This window comes from Oncorhynchus nerka, linkage group LG24 (assembly GCF_034236695.1).
Source record: "Oncorhynchus nerka isolate Pitt River linkage group LG24, Oner_Uvic_2.0, whole genome shotgun sequence".
NCBI lineage: Eukaryota > Metazoa > Chordata > Actinopteri > Salmoniformes > Salmonidae > Oncorhynchus > Oncorhynchus nerka.
The window spans coordinates 69,821,056-69,839,241 of record NC_088419.1 but is presented as its reverse complement, the minus strand read 5'-3'; the positions used below and the strand labels follow the sequence as shown (position 1 = coordinate 69,839,241).

At 43.3% G+C, this 18,186-nt stretch overlaps 1 protein-coding gene across 1 annotated transcript; it reads left to right on the top strand.

Moving 5' to 3' along the window:
- Positions 1-325: 325 nt before the first annotated feature.
- On the top strand, positions 326-18,144 carry LOC115108511 (F-box/LRR-repeat protein 5). Its single transcript, XM_029632925.1, has 11 exons — positions 326-505; positions 2,322-2,537; positions 9,545-9,640; positions 13,660-13,855; positions 14,291-14,473; positions 14,628-14,753; positions 14,923-15,071; positions 15,236-15,318; positions 15,425-16,141; positions 16,264-16,412; positions 17,102-18,144. Exons 1-11 carry the CDS (start codon positions 422-424, stop codon positions 17,176-17,178), a joined length of 2,076 nt encoding a protein of 691 aa, XP_029488785.1. The 5' UTR covers positions 326-421; the 3' UTR covers positions 17,179-18,144.
- Positions 18,145-18,186: the final 42 nt, after the last annotated feature.

Sequence of the window (18,186 nt, the reverse complement as noted above, 5' to 3'; positions counted from 1 at the left end):
ATTCCAAAGTTGTAGAATCATCTACATGATCAATGGAAACAGGATGCACCTGAGCTCAATTTCGAGTCTCATAGCAAAGGATCTGTATACTTATGTAAATAAGGTATTTCCGTTTTTTTTTTTTTTTTATACATTTGCACCATTTAAAAAACATATATTTTAGAATAAGGCTGTAATGTAACAATATGTGGAAAAGGTGAAGAGGTCTAAATATTTTCCGAAAACACTGTAACTGGAGTGGCGTTAAGTGTTGAGGAGGATCAACTTTCCCGGTGTCTGTGACGCCCGCTGTCTGGTACGTGGAGAAACAGGAGTGCGCATGCCCATTATCACTTCCCCAATGCTAAGCTAACCAATTAGCATCTAATACGCGACGCAAGAAGCAACTCAGTCAGTGCTGATTAGTTTCTATGGAGTGAAGATGGCTCCTTTTCCCGACGAGGTGGATGTTTTCACTGGGCCACACTGGCGAATGAAACAGTTGGTGGGACTTTACTGTGAGAAGGTCTGTATAAAGCAATATGAATTTGCCCAAATAACGTAAGCTATGTAGCTAGCATTCTGCCTGTTATTTGTTACGCAGTGGTTAGCTAGCTAGTCGGAGAAATGGGTGTAGTGTTTTTGGCATAGTTGTTATGTCCGTCGCTGGCTAACGTTACTTGGGAAATATCTAAACTAGCATGTTAGCTGGCTAGCAACTTCAATGACATTATAATTTTGCCAACTTGTATAGCAAACAGTTATAGCTAGTTAGTTACGTGGATTAACCAGTCTGAAGTTTGCGTGTCACGTTGTTATGCAACACGTTGTGCTAGCAGGGTTGGAGATTACCTTCTAGTGTAATCTGTTAGTTGGCTACCAACGTTAGTTACCTGTCAAATTGTAACCAGTAACGTCATTTTTGGAATACCCAAACTCAGTCATTTAATATGATTTACTTTTCCCGTAAGAGGCATTAGAAGAAGACTAAAATTATCAATCAAACGCATTTAGTCTGGACTGTGGTGAGCCTCGCTCAAGTGGAACATAACATACATTTGCGCCTTTTTTCAATGGTGAATTGAATGTCAACATAAAGGTGTCATAATGTATTTTTTTCTCACACATCCTTTCTGGATTTTTAAAAGTAATCTATTAAGTACTTATTTCGTTTTTCAAAGTATCTAATTTGATTACAGTATTTTTGCTGCTAATGTAACTGATTATAGTTCGTTTGTTTGTGATTACATGTTACTCCCAGTGATGTATAAAAACCCTGGATTGCTAATGCTATTATGGCACGTAATAAGCTTTGACGCCACCGTCGGCCATATTGGCACTCCCCAGAAGGAATGAATGGAATTCGACAGTTTTTCAATTACATTTTTTAAGGGCAAAATTACATGTATTTTGTTTATAATGGGTACAGTAACATAGCTTTCAAAAAATATATACTTTAGGGAAAATGTTTATTTTCTCATATTTAGCTCACATAATGATTTATTTAGTATTTATAAAAAACTATGCATCTGTAATAGATTACATGTGACAACAACAACTGTATATGTTAATAAATGCACTTCTATAACTTTATAAAAAATTACACTGGGGGGAGTGCCAAAATGGAGATGTGACGCTTCAAAACAGCGCCCACTGTTAGTCATCTAGCGTATATAGCAATTATTGGTTCTCCCCAACCCTGCTAGCCAGCTATTTACTACGCAGTACCGTGGCTAACTGTATTTTCCCCCAAGCTTTTACCTAATGTCACATAACTTGGCATGAGCAAAACACAATGAAATTGGTGAATACTGATCCTTCCTCACAACCTGTCCTCCATTTATGGGGTTGTTTTGGCCCAAGTTCCTCTCATACAGGCATGTTCACAATTATGTTGCTTATGTGTTCACGTCCGCAAGATAAATATATTGTAGTTTACACACACACACACAAAGGTGGTAGGCTGCCTAGTGGTTAGAACGTTGGGCCAGTAACCGAAAGGTTGCTAGTTCGAATCCCTGAGACAAGGTATAAAAAAAAATATCCCACTGTGCCCTTGAGCAAGGCACTTAAATCGAATTGCTCCAGGGTCGCAGCTGATAATGGCAGACCCTGGCTGAGGGTGTCTCAAGGAGAGTTGGGATATGCAAAAAAAACATCCAATTCACCCATGAGCATTTATACACACTTGTATATGTATTAAATAGGACAAATATAAGTCCCCACTAAATTATTATATTACAGTACACACATACACACACTTTGTTAATTAGCAACACACAGCTTTATACTTTTGTTATCTGAGTAACTTTGACATGTTATTTTTCTCCATTCTACAACAGCTGTCACAGACCAACTTCTCCAACAACAATGACTTCCGCTCATTTCTTCAGTCGCTGTGTGCTACCTTCAAGGAGTTCAAGATGCATGAACAGATTGAGAATGAGTACATCATCGGCCTGTTGCAGCAGCGCAGCTGCAATGTGTATAATGTACACTCCGACAACAAGCTCTCAGAGATGTTGTCCCTGTTTGAGAAAGGGCTGAGAAGCATTAAGGTGATATCAGCAGAAGCACTGACACTAACATAATGACATTTATGAAAAAGGCTCTCAAATAATCCCTGTTGCCCTTGAGGCTTTGTGTTGTGTCCAATTGAGTCATGCTTTTTATGAAATGGTAGACTATCACTGTAGTGATTCATCCTACAGACAGGCATGTAATATTACTAATCAAATCACATTTATTTATAAAGCCCTTTTTACATCAGCTGATATCTCAAAGTGCTGTACAGAAACCCAGCCTAAAACCCCAAACAGCAAGCAATGCAGGTGTAGAAGCACAGTGGCTAGGAAATACTCCCTAGAAAGTCCAGAACCTAGGAAGAAACCAGTCCTCTTCTGTCTGTGCCGGGTGGAGATTATATCAGAACATGGCCAAGATGTTCAAATGTTCATAGATGACCAGCAGGGTCAAATAATAATAATAATAATAATAATCACAGTGGTTGTCGAGGGTACAACAGGTCAGCACCTCAGGAGTAAATGTCAGTTGGCTTTTTCATAGTCGATCATCTACAGCTCCTGCTGTCTCTAGAGAGTTGAAAACAACAGGTCTGGGACAGGTAGCACGTCCGGTGAACAGGTCAGGGTTTTTTTTTTATTTTTTTTTTTTTATTTCACCTTTATTTAACCAGGTAGGCTAGTTGAGAACAAGTTCTCATTTGCAACTGCGACCTGGCCAAGATAAAGCATAGCAGTGTGAACAGACAACACAGAGTTACACATGGAGTAAGCAATTAACAAGTCAATAACACAGTAGAAATAAAATGGGCAGTCTATATACAATGTGTGCAAAAGGCATGAGGAGGTAGGCGAATAATACAATTTTGCAGATTAACACTGGGGTGATAAAAGATCAGATGGTCATGTACAGGTAGAGATATTGGTGTGCAAAAGAGCAGAAAAGTAAATAAATAAATAAATAAAATTTAAAAAAACAGTATAAAAACAGTATGGGGATGAGGTAGGTGAAAATGGGTGGGCTATTTACCAATAGACTATGTACAGCTGCAGCGATCGGTTAGCTGCTCGGATAGCTGATGTTTGAAGTTGGTGAGGGAGATAAAAGTCTCCAACTTCAGCGATTTTTGCAGTTCATTCCAGTCACAGGCAGCAGAGTACTGGAACGAAAGGCGGCCAAATGAGGTGTTGGCTTTAGGGATGATCAGTGAGATACACCTGCTGGAGCGTGTGCTACGGATGGGTGTTGCCATCGTGACCAGTGAACTGAGATAAGGCGGAGCTTTACCTAGCATGGACTTGTAGATGACCTGGAGCCAGTGGGTCTGGCGACGAATATGTAGCGAGGGCCAGCCGACTAGAGCATACAAGTCGCAGTGGTGGGTGGTATAAGGTGCTTTGGTGACAAAACGGATGGCACTATGATAGACTGCATCCAGTTTGCTGAGTAGAGTGTTGGAAGCCATTTTGTAGATGACATCGCCGAAATCGAGGATCGGTAGGATAGTCAGTTTTACTAGGGTAAGCTTGGCGGCGTGAGTGAAGGAGGCTTTGTTGCGGAATAGAAAGCCGACTCTTGATTTGATTTTCGATTGGAGATGTTTGATGTGAGTCTGGAAGGAGAGTTTGCAGTCTAGCCAGACACCTAGGTACTTATAGATGTCCACATATTCAAGGTCGGAACCATCCAGGGTGGTGATGCTAGTCGGGCATGCGGGTGCAGGCAGCGATCGGTTGAAAAGCATGCATTTGGTTTTACTCGCGTTTAAGAGCAGTTGGAGGCCACGGAAGGAGTGCTGTATGGCATTGAAGCTCGTTTGGAGGTTAGATAGCACAGTGTCCAATGACGGGCCGAAAGTATATAGAATGGTGTCGTCTGCGTAGAGGTGGATCAGGGAATCGCCCGCAGCAAGAGCAACATCATTGATATATACAGAGAAAAGAGTCGGCCCGAGAATTGAACCCTGTGGCACCCCCATAGAGACTGCCAGAGGACCGGACAGCATGCCCTCCGATTTGACACACTGAACTCTGTCTGCAAAGTAATTGGTGAACCAGGCAAGGCAGTCATCCGAGAAACCGAGGCTACTGAGTCTGCCGATAAGAATATGGTGATTGACAGAGTCGAAAGCCTTGGCGAGGTCGATGAAGACGGCTGCACAGTACTGTCTTTTATCGATAGCGGTTATGATATCGTTTAGTACCTTGAGCGTGGCTGAGGTGCACCCATGACCGGCTCGGAAACCAGATTGCACAGCGGAGAAGGTACGGTGGGATTCGAGATGGTCAGTGACCTGTTTGTTGACTTGGCTTTCAAGACCTTAGATAGGCAGGGCAGGATGGATATAGGTCTATAGCAGTTTGGGTCCAGGTGTCTCCCCCTTTGAAGAGGGGATGACTGCGGCAGCTTTCAATCCTTGGGGATCTCAGACGATATGAAAGAGAGGTTGAACAGGCTGGTAATAGGGGTTGCGACAATGGCGGCAGATAGTTTCAGAAATAGAGGGTCCAGATTGTCAAGCCCAGCTGATTTGTACGGGTCTAGGTTTTGCAGCTCTTTCAGAACATCTGCTATCTGGATTTGGGTAAAGGAGAACCTGGAGAGGCTTGGGCGAGGAGCTGCGGGGGGCGGAGCTGTTGGCCGAGGTTGGAGTAGCCAGGCGGAAGGCATGGCCAGCCGTTGAGAAGTGCTTATTGAAGCTTTCGATAATCGTGGATTTATCGGTGGAGACCGTGTTACCTAGCCTCAGTGCAGTGGGCAGCTGGGAGGAGGTACTCTTGTTCTCCATGGACTTCACAGTGTCCCAGAACTTTTGGAGTTGGAGCTACAGGATGCAAACTTCTGCCTGAAGAAGCTGGCCTTAGCTTTCCTGACTGACTGCGTGTATTGGTTCCTGACTTCCCTGAACAGTTGCATATCACGGGGGCTATTCGATGCTATTGCAGTCCGCCACAGGATGTTTTTGTGCTGGTCGAGGGCAGTCAGGTCTGGAGTGAACCAAGGGCTGTATCTGTTCTTGGTTCTGCATTTTTGAACGGAGCATGCTTATCTAAAATGGTGAGGAAGTTACTTTTAAAGAATGACCAGGCATCCTCAACTGACGGGATGAGGTCAATGTCCTTCCAGGATACCCGGGCCAGGTCGATTAGAAAGGCCTGCTCACAGAAGTGTTTTAGGGAGCGTTTGACAGTGATGAGGGGTGGTCGTTTGACTGCGGCTCCGTGGCGGATACAGGCAATGAGGCAGTGATCGCTGAGATCCTGGTTGAAGACAGCGGAGGTGTATTTGGAGGGCCAGTTGGTCAGGATGACGTCTATGAGAGTGCCCTTGTTTACAGAGTTAAGGTTGTACCTGGTGGGTTCCTTGATGATTTGAGTGAGATTGAGGGCATCTAGCTTACATTGTAGGACTGCCGGGGTGTTAAGCATATCCCAGTTTAGGTCACCTAACAGAACAAACTCTGAAGCTAGATGGGGGGCGATCAATTCACAAATGGTGTCCAGGGCACAGCTGGGAGCTGAGGGTTCCATAGCCGCAGGCAGAACAGTTGAAACTGGAGCAGTAGCAAGGCCAGGTGGACTGGGGACAGCAAGGAGTCATCAGGCCAGGTAGTCCTGAGGCATGGTCCTAGGGCTCAGGTCCTCAGAGAGAAATAAAGAATTAGAGAGCATACTTAAATTCACACAAGACAGGAGAAATACTCTACATATAACAGACTGACCCTAGCCCCCTGACACAAACTACTGCAGCATAAATACTGGAGCCTGAGACAGGAGGGGTCAGGAGACACTGTGGACCTGTCCGACGATACAGGACAGGGCCAACCAGGCAGGATATAACCCCACCCACTTTGCCAAAGCACAGCCCCCACGCTAGAGGTCGACCGATTAATCGGAATGGCCGATTTCAAGTTTTCATAACAATCGGAAATCGATTGGCCGATTTTGCCGATTGTTTTTAAATATTTTTTTTACTACTTTATTTAACGATGCAAGTCAGTTAAGAACACGTTCAAGGACAGCCTAGGAACGGTGTGTTAACTGCCTTGTTCAGGGGAAGAACGACAGATTTTTACCCGGTCAGCTCAGGGATTCAATCTCGCAACCTTATGGTTAACTAGTCCATCGCTCTAACCACCTGCCTCACTAGGAGCCTGCCTGTTATGCAAATGCAAAAGAAGCCAAGGTAAATTGCTAGCTAGCATTAAACTTCTCTTATAAAAAACAATCAATCAATCATATTCACTATTCATGGTTGATGATATTACTAGTTTATCTAGTGTGTCCTGCGTTGCATATAATCGATGCGGTGCGCATTCTTGAAAAAGGACTGTCGTTGCTCCAATGTGTACCTAACCATAAATATCAATGCCTTTTTTAAAATCAATACACAGAAGTATATATTTTTAAACCTGCATATTTAGCTAAAAGAATGGTTAGCAGGCAATATTAACCAGGTGAAATTGTGTCACTTCTCTTGCGTTCATTGCATGCAGAGTCAGGGTATATGCAACAGTTTGGGCCGCCTGGCTAATTGCGAACTAATATGCCAGAATTTTACGTGATTATGACATAACATTGAATGTTGTGCAGCAATATTTACACTTAGGGATGCCATCCGTTAGATAAAATACGTAACGGTTCTGTATTTCACTGAAAGAATAAACGTTTTGTTTTCGAAATGATAGTTTCCGGATTCGACCATATTAATGACCAAAGGCTCGTATTTCTGTGTATTATTATGTTATAATTAAGTCTATGATTTGATAGAGCAGTCTGACTGAGCGATGGTAGGCACCAGCAGGCTCGTAAGCATTCATTTAAACAGCACTTTCGTGCGTTTTGCCAGCAGCTCTTCCCTGGGCTTCAAGCATTGCGCTGTTTATGACTTCAAGCCTATCAACTCCCGAGATTAGGCTGGTGTAACCGATGTGAAATGGCTAGCTAGTTAGCGGGGTGTGCGCTAATAGCATTTCAAACGTCACTCGCTCTGAGACTTCGAGTAGTTGTTCTCCTTGCTCTGCATGGGTAACGCTGCTTCGAGGGTGGCTGTTGTCGATGTGTTCCTGGTTCGAGCCCAGGTAGCGGCAAGGAGAGGGATGGAAGCTATACTGTTACACTAGCAATACTAAAGTGCCTATAAGAACATCCAATAGTCAAAGGTATATGAAATACAAATCGTATAGAGAGAAATAGTCCTATAATTCCTATAATAACTACAACCTAAAATTTCTTACCTGGGAATATTGAAGACTCATGTTAAAAGGAACCACCAGCTTTCATATGTTCTCATGTTCTGAGCAAGGAACTTAAACGTTAGCTTTCTTACATGGCACATATTGCACTTTTACTTTCTTCTCTAACACTTTGTTTTTGCATTATTTAAACCAAATTGAACATGTTTCATTATTTATTTGAGGCTAAATTGATTTTATTGATGTATCATATTAAGTTAAAATAAGTGTTCATTCAGTATTGTTGTAATTGTCATTATTACAAATCTTCTTCTTTTTTTTTAAATCGGCCGATTAATCGGTATCGCCTTTTTTTTTGGGATCCTCCAATAATCGGTATCTGCGTTGAAAAATCGTAATCGGTCGACCTCTACCCCACACCACTAGAGGGATATCTTCAACCACCAACTTACCATCCTGAGACAAGGCTGAGTATAGCCCACAAAGATCTCCGCCATGGCACAACCCAAAGGGGGGCTCCAACGCAGACAGGAAGATCACGTCAGTGACGCACCCCTCCTAGGGACGGCATGGAAGAGCACCAGTAAGCCAGTGACTCAGCCCCTCTAATAGGGTTAGAGGCAGAGAATCCCAGTGGAGAGGGGAACCGGCCAGGCAGAGACAGCGGTTCGTTGCTCCAGTGCCTTTGCGTTCAACTTCACTCAACATAGGACCTACTGAAGAGATGAGTCTTCAATAAAGACTTCAAAGTTGAGACCGAGTCTGCGTCTCTCACATGGGTAGGCAGACCATTCCATAAAAATGGAGTTCTATAGGAGAAAGCCCTGCCTCCAGCTGTTTGCTTAGAAATTCCAGGGACCGTTAGAAGGCCTGCGTCTTGTGACCGTAGCGTACGTGTAGGTATGTACGGCAGGACCAAATCAGAGACATTTAGGTAGGAGCAAGCCCATGTACTACAATGACAACAGTCTGGTTAAAGAAGGTCTTGGTTTCCTGATAACCGTTTAAACACTTTTTTACTTTAGTGAAACTGGCGTTTCTAAACGCAACACACAATATGCCTCAATTCAGAAAAGAGAAATGGTTAGCAATTCTATGGTAGATGCATGCATTTTGAACAGAAATAAAATAATTGAGAGATCTTTTGAGTTCTTGGCATTATGTTGCTTGTATACAATTATGATATATATGTTTGGTGTTAGGAGGTACTTTATTTTGTAGCTTGTAGAGAGCGCCAAGCAGAACATGCATTAAATGGGCCTGTGGACATCGTTTATAGACAGAAAAAAAATGTTTTTAGAGAGGTAGCCTAATTCAAATGCTTTTTGTTGCATTTTTTTTGTTGCTCTAGATTGCAGGAAATTGCAGTTGCAGGTGTTCCTCAGCAGCACCACCTTGTTAAAAATATCCTGAGGAGAACCCGGAGTCTGTCCCAGGCTCAGTTTGCTAAAAAACAAATGAAAATTCCACTGTTTGGGCAGTGGGATTTAGTCTTCAACTAGGAGAGGAAAGAATGTTTTAATTAAACCTCATAAACAAGACTTTGTTACATTTTTTGTAAATGCCATTAGAATGCTTTTTGGTTTAGAGAGTACAGATTTGTTGATGAAATGCATGAATTGGAGGAAAACATTGCTCAGTTAAATCGAGGGTATTTCAAGTTTAGCCTCAAACATGTTTATTTTCTTATCCTGCAAGGGAAAGTATTTGAGTGTTTTGCTGTTCTGTTGACTCTTGTATGTTTGACAGTATTGATTTGGCAGAAGTGGAGGATTGCTGGCATTCTTAGGGGGAGTGAATGACAGTCAGTTGTTTGTGTCTGATGTGTAATGTTTGATATATTTGCAGAGTGAAAATGAGCAGCTCAACTATGCCCAGCAGCTGAAGGAAAGACTTGAGGCATTCACACAGGACTTCTTACCCCATATGAAGGAGGAGGAAGAGGTATGATATAATAATCTACAAGTCATTTTAATGTAGGGTATTCTGATGTAGGACTTTCTGTGTACAGTATTAATACACTGCTCAAAAAAATAAAGGGAACACTAAAATAACACATCCTAGATCTGAATGAATGAAATATTCTTATTAAATACTTTTTTCTTTACATAGTTGAATGTGCTGACAACAAAATCATACAAATTATCAATGGAAATCAAATTTATCAACCCATGGAGGTCTGGATTTGGAGTCACACTCAAAATGAAAGTGGAAAACCACACTACAGGCTGATCCAACTTTGATGTAATGTCCTTAAAACAAGTCAAAATGAGGCTCAGTAGTGTGTGTGGCCTCCATGTGCCTGTATGACCTCCCTACAACGCCTGGGCATGCTCCTGATGAGGTGGCGGATGGTCTCCCAGACTTGGGCCAGTCCATAGCATCAATGCCTTCCTCTTGCAGGAACTGCTGACACACTCCAGCCACATGAGGTCTAGCATTGTCTTGCATTAGGAGGAACCCAGGGCCAACCGCACCAGCATATGGTCTCACAAGGGTTCTGAGGATCTCATCTCGATACCTAATGGCAGTCAGGCTACCTCTAGCGAGCACATGGAGGGCTGTGCTGACCCACCATCAAACCGGTCATGCTGGAGGATGTTGCAGGCAGCAGAACATTCTCCATGGCGTCTCCAGACTCTGTCACGTCTGTCACATGTGCTCAGTGTGAACCTGCTTTCATCTGTGAAGAGCACGGGGCACCAGTGACAAATTTGCCAATCTTGGTGTTCTCTGGCAAATGCCAAACGTCCTGCACGGTGTTGGGCTGTAAGCCCAACCCCCACCTGTGGACGCCGGGCCCTCATGGAGTCTGTTTCTGACCGTTTGAGCAGACACATGCACATTTGTGGCCTGCTGGAGGTCATTTTTGCGGGGCTCTGGCAGTGCTCCTGCTCCTCCTTGCACAAAGGCGGAGGTAGCGGTCCTGTTGCTGGGCTGTTGCCCTCCTACGGCCTCCTCCACGTCTCCTGATGTACTGGCCTGTCTCCTGGTAGCGCCTCCATGCTCTGGACACTACGCTGACAGACATGGCAAACCTTATTGCCACAGCTCGCATTGATGTCCCGTCCTGGATGAACTGCACTACCTGAGCCACTTGTGTGGGTTGTAGACTCCGTCTCATGCTACCACTAGAGTGAAAGCACCACCAGTATTCAAAAGTGACCAAAACATCAGCCAGGAAGCATAGGAACTGAGAAGTGGTCTGTGGTCACCACCTGCAGAACCACTCCTTTATTGGGGGTGTCTTGCTAATTGCCTATAATGTCCACCTGTTGTCTATTCCATTGCACAACAGCATGTGCAATTTATTGTCAATCAGTGTTGCTTCCTAAGTGGACAGTTTTATTTCACAGACGTGTGATTGACTTGGAGTTACATTGTGTTTAAGTGTTCCCTTTCTTTTTTTGAGCGGTGTACATATTTGTTACACTTACCGTTCAAAAGTTTGGGTTCACTTAGAAATGTCTTTGCTTTTGAAAGAAAATAACATTTTTTGTCCATTTAAAATAACATCAACTTGATCAGAAATACAGTGTTAGACATTGTTAATGCTGTAAATGACTATTGTAGCTGGAAACGGCTGATTTAAAAAAAAAAAAAAAAAAAAAATGGAATATCTACATAGGCGTACAGAGGCCCATTATCAGCAACCATCACTCCTGTGTTTCAATGGCACGTGTTAGCTAATCCAAGTTTATCATTTTAAAAGGCTAACTGATCATTAGAAAACCCTTTTGCAATTATGTTAGCACAGCTGCAAACTGTTGTCCCGATTTTAAAGAAGCAATAAAACTGGCCTTTAGACTATTTGAGTATCTGGAGCAACAGAATTTTGTGGGTTCGATTACAGGCTCAAAATGGCCAGAAGCAAATAACTTTCTTCTGAAACTCGTCAGTCTATTGTTGTTCTGAGAAATGAAGGCTATTCCATGCGAGAAATTGCCAAGAAACTGAAGATTTCGTACTACTCCCTTCACAGAACAGCGCAAACTGGCTCTGACCAGAATAGAAAGAGGAGTGGGAGGACAAGTACTGTACTTTAGAGTATCTAGTTTGAGAAACAGACTCCTCACAAGTCCTCAACTGGCAGCTTCATTAAATAGTACCTGCAAAACACCAGTCTCAACAGCAACAGTGAAGAGACGACTCCGGGATGCTGGCCTTCTAGGCAGAGTTTCTCTGTCCAGTGTCTGTGTTCTTTTGCGCATCTTAATATTTTATTTTTATTCGCCAGTCTGAGATTTGTTGACGTTGAGACTGGTGCTTTGCGGTTATTTTTAATGAAGCTGACATTAACAATGTCTACACAGTATTTCTGATCAATTTGATGCTATTTTAATGGACAATTTATTTATTTTTTATTCAAAAAACAAGGACATTTCTAACTGACCCCAACCTTACATTTACATTTACATTTAAGTCATTTAGCAGACGCTCTTATCCAGAGCGACTTACAAATTGGTGCTTTCACCTTATGACATCCAGTGGAACAGCCACTTTACAATAGTGCATCTAGGTCTTTTAAGGGGGGAGGGGGAGAAGGATTACTTTATCCACCTTTTGAACAGTAGTGTATATCCAGTGTAATGTCCATGAATGGATACCTTCAAGTAGGGCTGTTGCAGTGACCGTATTACCACCACACTGACAGTCATTAGTCATGACCGCAGTAAAATTCCATATGACCATTGAGTCACGGTAATTTCTTCTTATGCACTCTGGACATGCTTTGGTAGTACCCAACTTGCTAATGACCATCAGGTCCTAATGGCCTGGTACTCAGGGCTCTATTGTCCTTCCATCAGGTTCTAATGGTCTGGTACTCAGGGCTCTATTGTCCTTCCATCAGGTTCTAATGGCCTGGTACTCAGGGCTCTATTGTCCCTCCATCAGGTTCTAATGGTCTGGTACTCAGGGCTCTAATTGTCCCTCCATCAGGTTCTAATGGTCTGGTACTCAGGGCTCTAATTGTCCCTCTAGCCACTCTGACATCAATGCAAATGCATTCAAAAATCACATCAAGACACTTATCATCAAAATAGTATTGTGCTTTAAAACTCACGTCACTGTGGCGATCAATTTGAAGGAAAGTTCAACAGCAGGTTGAAACTGAGTGTAAAACATGGTCATTGTGGATGTTGTTTCAAAGCCTAACACAACAAAATGGACATCGCTTTCTAAGGTGATGATTCATTCAAGACAAACATAAGCATATTACAGTGTAGGCTTTTGAGCCCAAGCCTGAAAAACAATTCATTAAAGTTATGATTGTGCCGTTATACAATAAATAACCTACCGCCTATTACACATTGCATAGAAACATAAATCAGAAAAGATCTTTGGCACATAATTGGTCTAGCCTGTACTACAAAATTAAACAAATCTATTATGTATACTGGATGGACTGGTTACCTAATGCTACGCTCCCAAATCTCTGTCCATGATTCAGGTAGAGAACGTATAGCCCTAGGCAATGCTGTTGGTTCATTGATTGTGCAGGGTGACTTAGTTAGCCTACAATTATAGTGAATTTGATTTTTGAATAGCCTAGTAATAGGACTTTTTATAATTAATCGGGTGACACATTACCGTTAGCTATGCAGAATCTCACCACTGTGCATTTCCATCTCCGCTCTCTCCTTTATTCCTTTCTTGAGCTAGCAGAGGGGCTGTCAAGAGTTTAGTGAAATATGTTTTGTTGCGAAAACATTTTACTATTAATGTTCCCGAACAGATTTCACTTGGTACCTAAATTAAGTTAATTATGTTAATAAACAGTAAATTACCGTGAACCGGTAGTTTTTTGCATGGCAATAACTGTCTGGAAAAAAATGTAATGACCGCCACAGCCCTACCAGCAAGTATAACATGTTCAGAACTGTGGGTCTTTCTGTATTTTCTATAGTAATGCATTGTTTTGCATGTGCTTGTGTGTAATGCAAATGAATGTGTATATCCAGGTGTTCCAGCCCATGCTGATGCAGTACTTCACTTATGAGGAGCTGAAAGACATCAAGAAGCAGGTGATAGCGCAGCACAGTAGCCAGCAGCGATGGAACTGTGCAGCAGAGGTGCTGAAAGGGCTCAGTCTGTGGAGCCAGGCAGAGGAGCTGCATAAGGCCTTCAAGTATGCTGACCATGAGAAGACTGATGATGGTGAGTCAGACAGACCCCTTCACTATCTTTCTTAGTTAGTACACATCTTTGTGATATCTACCCTATCTATCTTTCCCTACACAATCCTTTTACCTAATATCTTTCAAGAACATACATTCCAACTTCCTCATAACTATGCTGAATTGGAGGATGTGGTCAGTACTTGTTTAGGAAATTAATACTGACCACAAATTTCCCATAACCAAATGTTCCTTTGAGGCGTGGCTCTAACCCTTACCAAAAAACATTTTTACGGACCGCCGAATCACAATGCTGCTGCCTCATTTCCCACTGTTTGCTGCGGTCTAACAAGGATTCTTGGATGTCTATATTTACCGTAAACTGTAGAGAAGCATGTCACTTCTAGACTCTTATAAGAACTGTACTTAAATTCAGTGTGAACACTATAAAACTCTGCTTATTATCATTCCTCAGAATTGGAGAAAGAGCTGTGCTCCGCCCACATCTCCCAGCTGCCCACAGAGGTCCTGCTGTGTCTGTTCCGCTACCTGGGCCCTGAGGACCTGTGTCACTGTGGCCAGGTGTGCTCTGCCTGGTCTGACCTGGCCAAGACCGGCTCTCTGTGGAGACACCTCTACCCTGTACGCTGGGCCAGAGGTACAAAGATCAACCTTTACCTTTTTATACTTTTATCACCTCCAATGGGAAATCAGTCAACACTAGAAAAACTGCCATACCAATACAATCCTTTGACACCTTTCTCATTAAGAAAACAGTTGCTGAGTGTGTGCCTTCTGTATCTGTTTCCCAGGGGATTACTATCGCGGTCCCCCAGATGATCTGAACCAGGAGCCGGATGAGGAGTGGGTGAAAAGTCTGCAGGATGAGGGCAAGGCCTACCAGGAGTGGGATGAGGATGCAGATGTGGATGAGTCTGGTGAGTTACCAGTCAGTCTAATGTATTTGTCAGGAGTACATCTGATACGATCAAGTGAATGCATAGTTTGATTGAAGTGACACAGATGTGTTTACTGATTTGGGTGAACTGTTTGGATATGACTTCTAGAAAATGGTCCTCTTTTCTATCCACATTCTCCCTTGTCTAGATGCATCTTGTGAAGACTCCTTGGCTATAAGTGCTGCTCAGAGGGAGAAGAAGCTATTGAATGGAATGATCCAGAACCTTCTGCCAGCTGTGGGTTCCTCTGTCAGGTCCATCGTTCTGGCCTACAGCTCTACGGTCTCCAGTAAGATGGTATGGACCAGGAATATTCATGATCATATGCCTAGAACATCAATAAAGCAGAGCCTTGAGAAGCACTGGGTGCATATGAATGAAGGATGTTTGAGAATGAATAGATTATACATGGCAGAGTGTAGGTTAATGATCTGTATGTATATGGGTGTCTGCTGCTGCAGGTGCGTCAGATCCTCAGTCTCTGTCCTAATCTCACCCACCTGGACCTCACTCAGACTGATGTCACAGACTCCGCCTTTGACAGGTATGTCATCCGTGCCACACCAATTATGCTGAACACTACACGGTGTGATGTACTATTAAAATAATTTTGTATTTTCTAATTATATATATTTTTCTCTGTCTGTCAGTTGGTCATCTCTGTGGGCATGTCTCTCTCTGGAGCATCTAGACCTTTCAGGCTGTGAGAAGATCACTGACCGCACACTGAAGAAGCTGTCCCTGGGTCTTGGGGACCTGGCATCTCCCACCTGCTCTGACCGACGAGCCAAGCTTCTGAAGAGCCCTCCTTCTCCCATCAGTCTCGACAAGCGCAGCCTCCGTCCGACTGGGCACAGCCGGCAGGTCCTGATCTTCAAGCAGTGGCCAGGGAGACTGGGCAGAGCCCCCTGCAGCCCCACCAGGGTCTGGGTCCTGGACCCCTTGGAGCTGGCTGACATCGAGGATACTGCGGAGTGGAACCGACTCAGGGGAGTGTCTACCCCTGAGGTGCGGGGCTTTGTGGAGACTCAGCCAGGGGGGTTGTCGTGTTGCTGTAGGAGAAGGAGGGGGGGCTTCAGGACTGGCTTTAGCACCTCCTACAGGCAGAAGCAGTATGGGCTTGGGGAGGCCGGCTGTGGCCATTCCACCTGCTGCACTGGTGAGACGGCCCTGAGGACTTTAGGAGGGCTGCAGTATGAGTCACACACCACCAGGGGCAGTGCAGGGGCAGAGTTTCGGACTAAATGCTCCTCTGGGGGCCAGTTGTGCCTGGAGTGTGACAACAGAACTGATCAGTCAGACGGTCGGTGCTCACTAAGGTTCCTCAGCCTGTCTGGATGCTATCAGGTCACAGACCTGGGCTTGAGGTAAACTGCTTATGACCCCTCTGTATTATGTATTCCACCTATGTAAACATTGCTTTAACATAGATTTTGAGTAGGGAATGAGTGTGTGTATTATGGACATAAAATCTATGTGTGTGTTTCAGGGCACTGTCTCAGCGTGGAGGGCTTCCTCACCTGGAGCATCTGAACCTGTCTGGATGTCTCCTCATCACTGAGGTGGGGCTACAGGAGCTGGTGTCAGCCTGTCCTGCCCTCAATGATGAACACTTCTACTACTGCGACAACATCAACGGTAATGTACACATTAGTTTACAACATTAAGGGAAAATAACCTCTCAAAAAATAGAACTAAGTGATGCAATGTTATACACTTGAATGTTGCACAAATGTGTAGGAAGAGCATTATGTATCATATCGAGTTGTATGGATGACTTTTGGTGGTGGATTGTATTCCAGTATGAATGTTCCGAATCTCACCTGTACAGCTCGTTTCCCCGTGTAAGTTCCTTATGTAACAGCCCTGCTGATCTTATGAGGTGGAAGGTAAGTGGGCTTTAAGGTAGTCAGAGAAACGCATTCAGTGTACACTACAACTTAATGCTTAACGCCATAGTATTAGTGTAAACCATTTAACATTGTTTCTGAACCAAGAGCGTGGACAGAAGTCCAACTTGGCAATAGGTACATGTCCACATTACTGGGGACTCACACTAGGCGAGATAAATCACCAACCTAGCTACCAGTCATTTTCTATGAAATAAGGAGACTCCACATTGGTCAACAGTCAATCGGAAGAGGGCAGCTCTTATTAGCAAGCTTTGACATTGGTGAACAACAAACTGATGTTATGCTTGCTGTTTGAAGGATACACGTCAACCGCTTGATCGCTGATTATCTTGGCAAGTGTGAGACCCCTCGTAAGGACAGCAGTAACTGGCCCACTGTATGAGTGACTGGTCTAACGGTTCTGTTACTCTGCAGGTCCTCACGCTGACACGGCCAGCGGCTGCCAGAACCTGCAGTGTGGCTTCAGGGTGTGCTGTCGCTCTGGAGAGTGACCTTTGACCCAGCTCCACAACCCCCCCCAATGGTTCCTCATCTGCACTTTAATCACCTGGGAATAAACCAATCTCTGTACTTTGTCATTTAAAATAGTTTGTAGATATACAAAAATAAACTCATGACATTTCCATCTGTTTTTAGGAAGTAATCCTTTAGAAAAATATGGGTGTTAGATGTATGAAGTATCTGCAAATGTAAATTCTAGTTCCTTATTGAGAAAGTGTTCCTTTAACATTTTAATTTGAGTTGCAAAAAAAGCAGATGTTATACGTGACCATCAAGTACTTGTTTTTGACTAGGTCCACCACCTCTGCTCCTACTTCCTTGTTTTAGATCTCTGATTGCTGTATTGAAGTTAGAAACATCAGATAATTCAATGTTGAGATGTGAGTTCTCTTCACATGATACATGTTGGGAGTGGTGATTCACATGGTGGCAGATGGTGTGTAACGTCAGTGACTTAAGAATCTGAGGAAAACTGCACAGTCCTGGAGAACACTGATCATGTCACTTCTAGAGATGACAGGTGGCCAGATCACTGTTAGAATTGCCTCAGATGTGGGCAGGCATTTCAGGTATAGAGTTATGGTGGTATTTGTCTGCAGGTAATACCCTTATTCCAAATGTTGGATTTCAACCTCTAAAATTACATTCATAATGCTTCTTATCTTTCTCCTTTGTGGCTAGAAACATTGGATTGTGATAATATTTTCCCTTTGTCATTGTGTAATGAATCAATGGTAAGGGCACTGAAATTCACAAGCTCTCCCAGTTACTTCACAAAATGATCTAGACATACAGTTGAATGACAATGGAGCAGATTTGAGAAATAGCAACTACTCTGATCCACTGAGTGCTGGTCTTTATACATAGCACAACTTCTGGAGACCCATTTGCTTGTTCAAACAATCTGCATGAGAAGTTCTATTGGTTATGAACAATAAAAGTATATTGGATTTAAAGTGTGAAATACAGTATGTATGCGGTAAAGGATTCAAACAAAT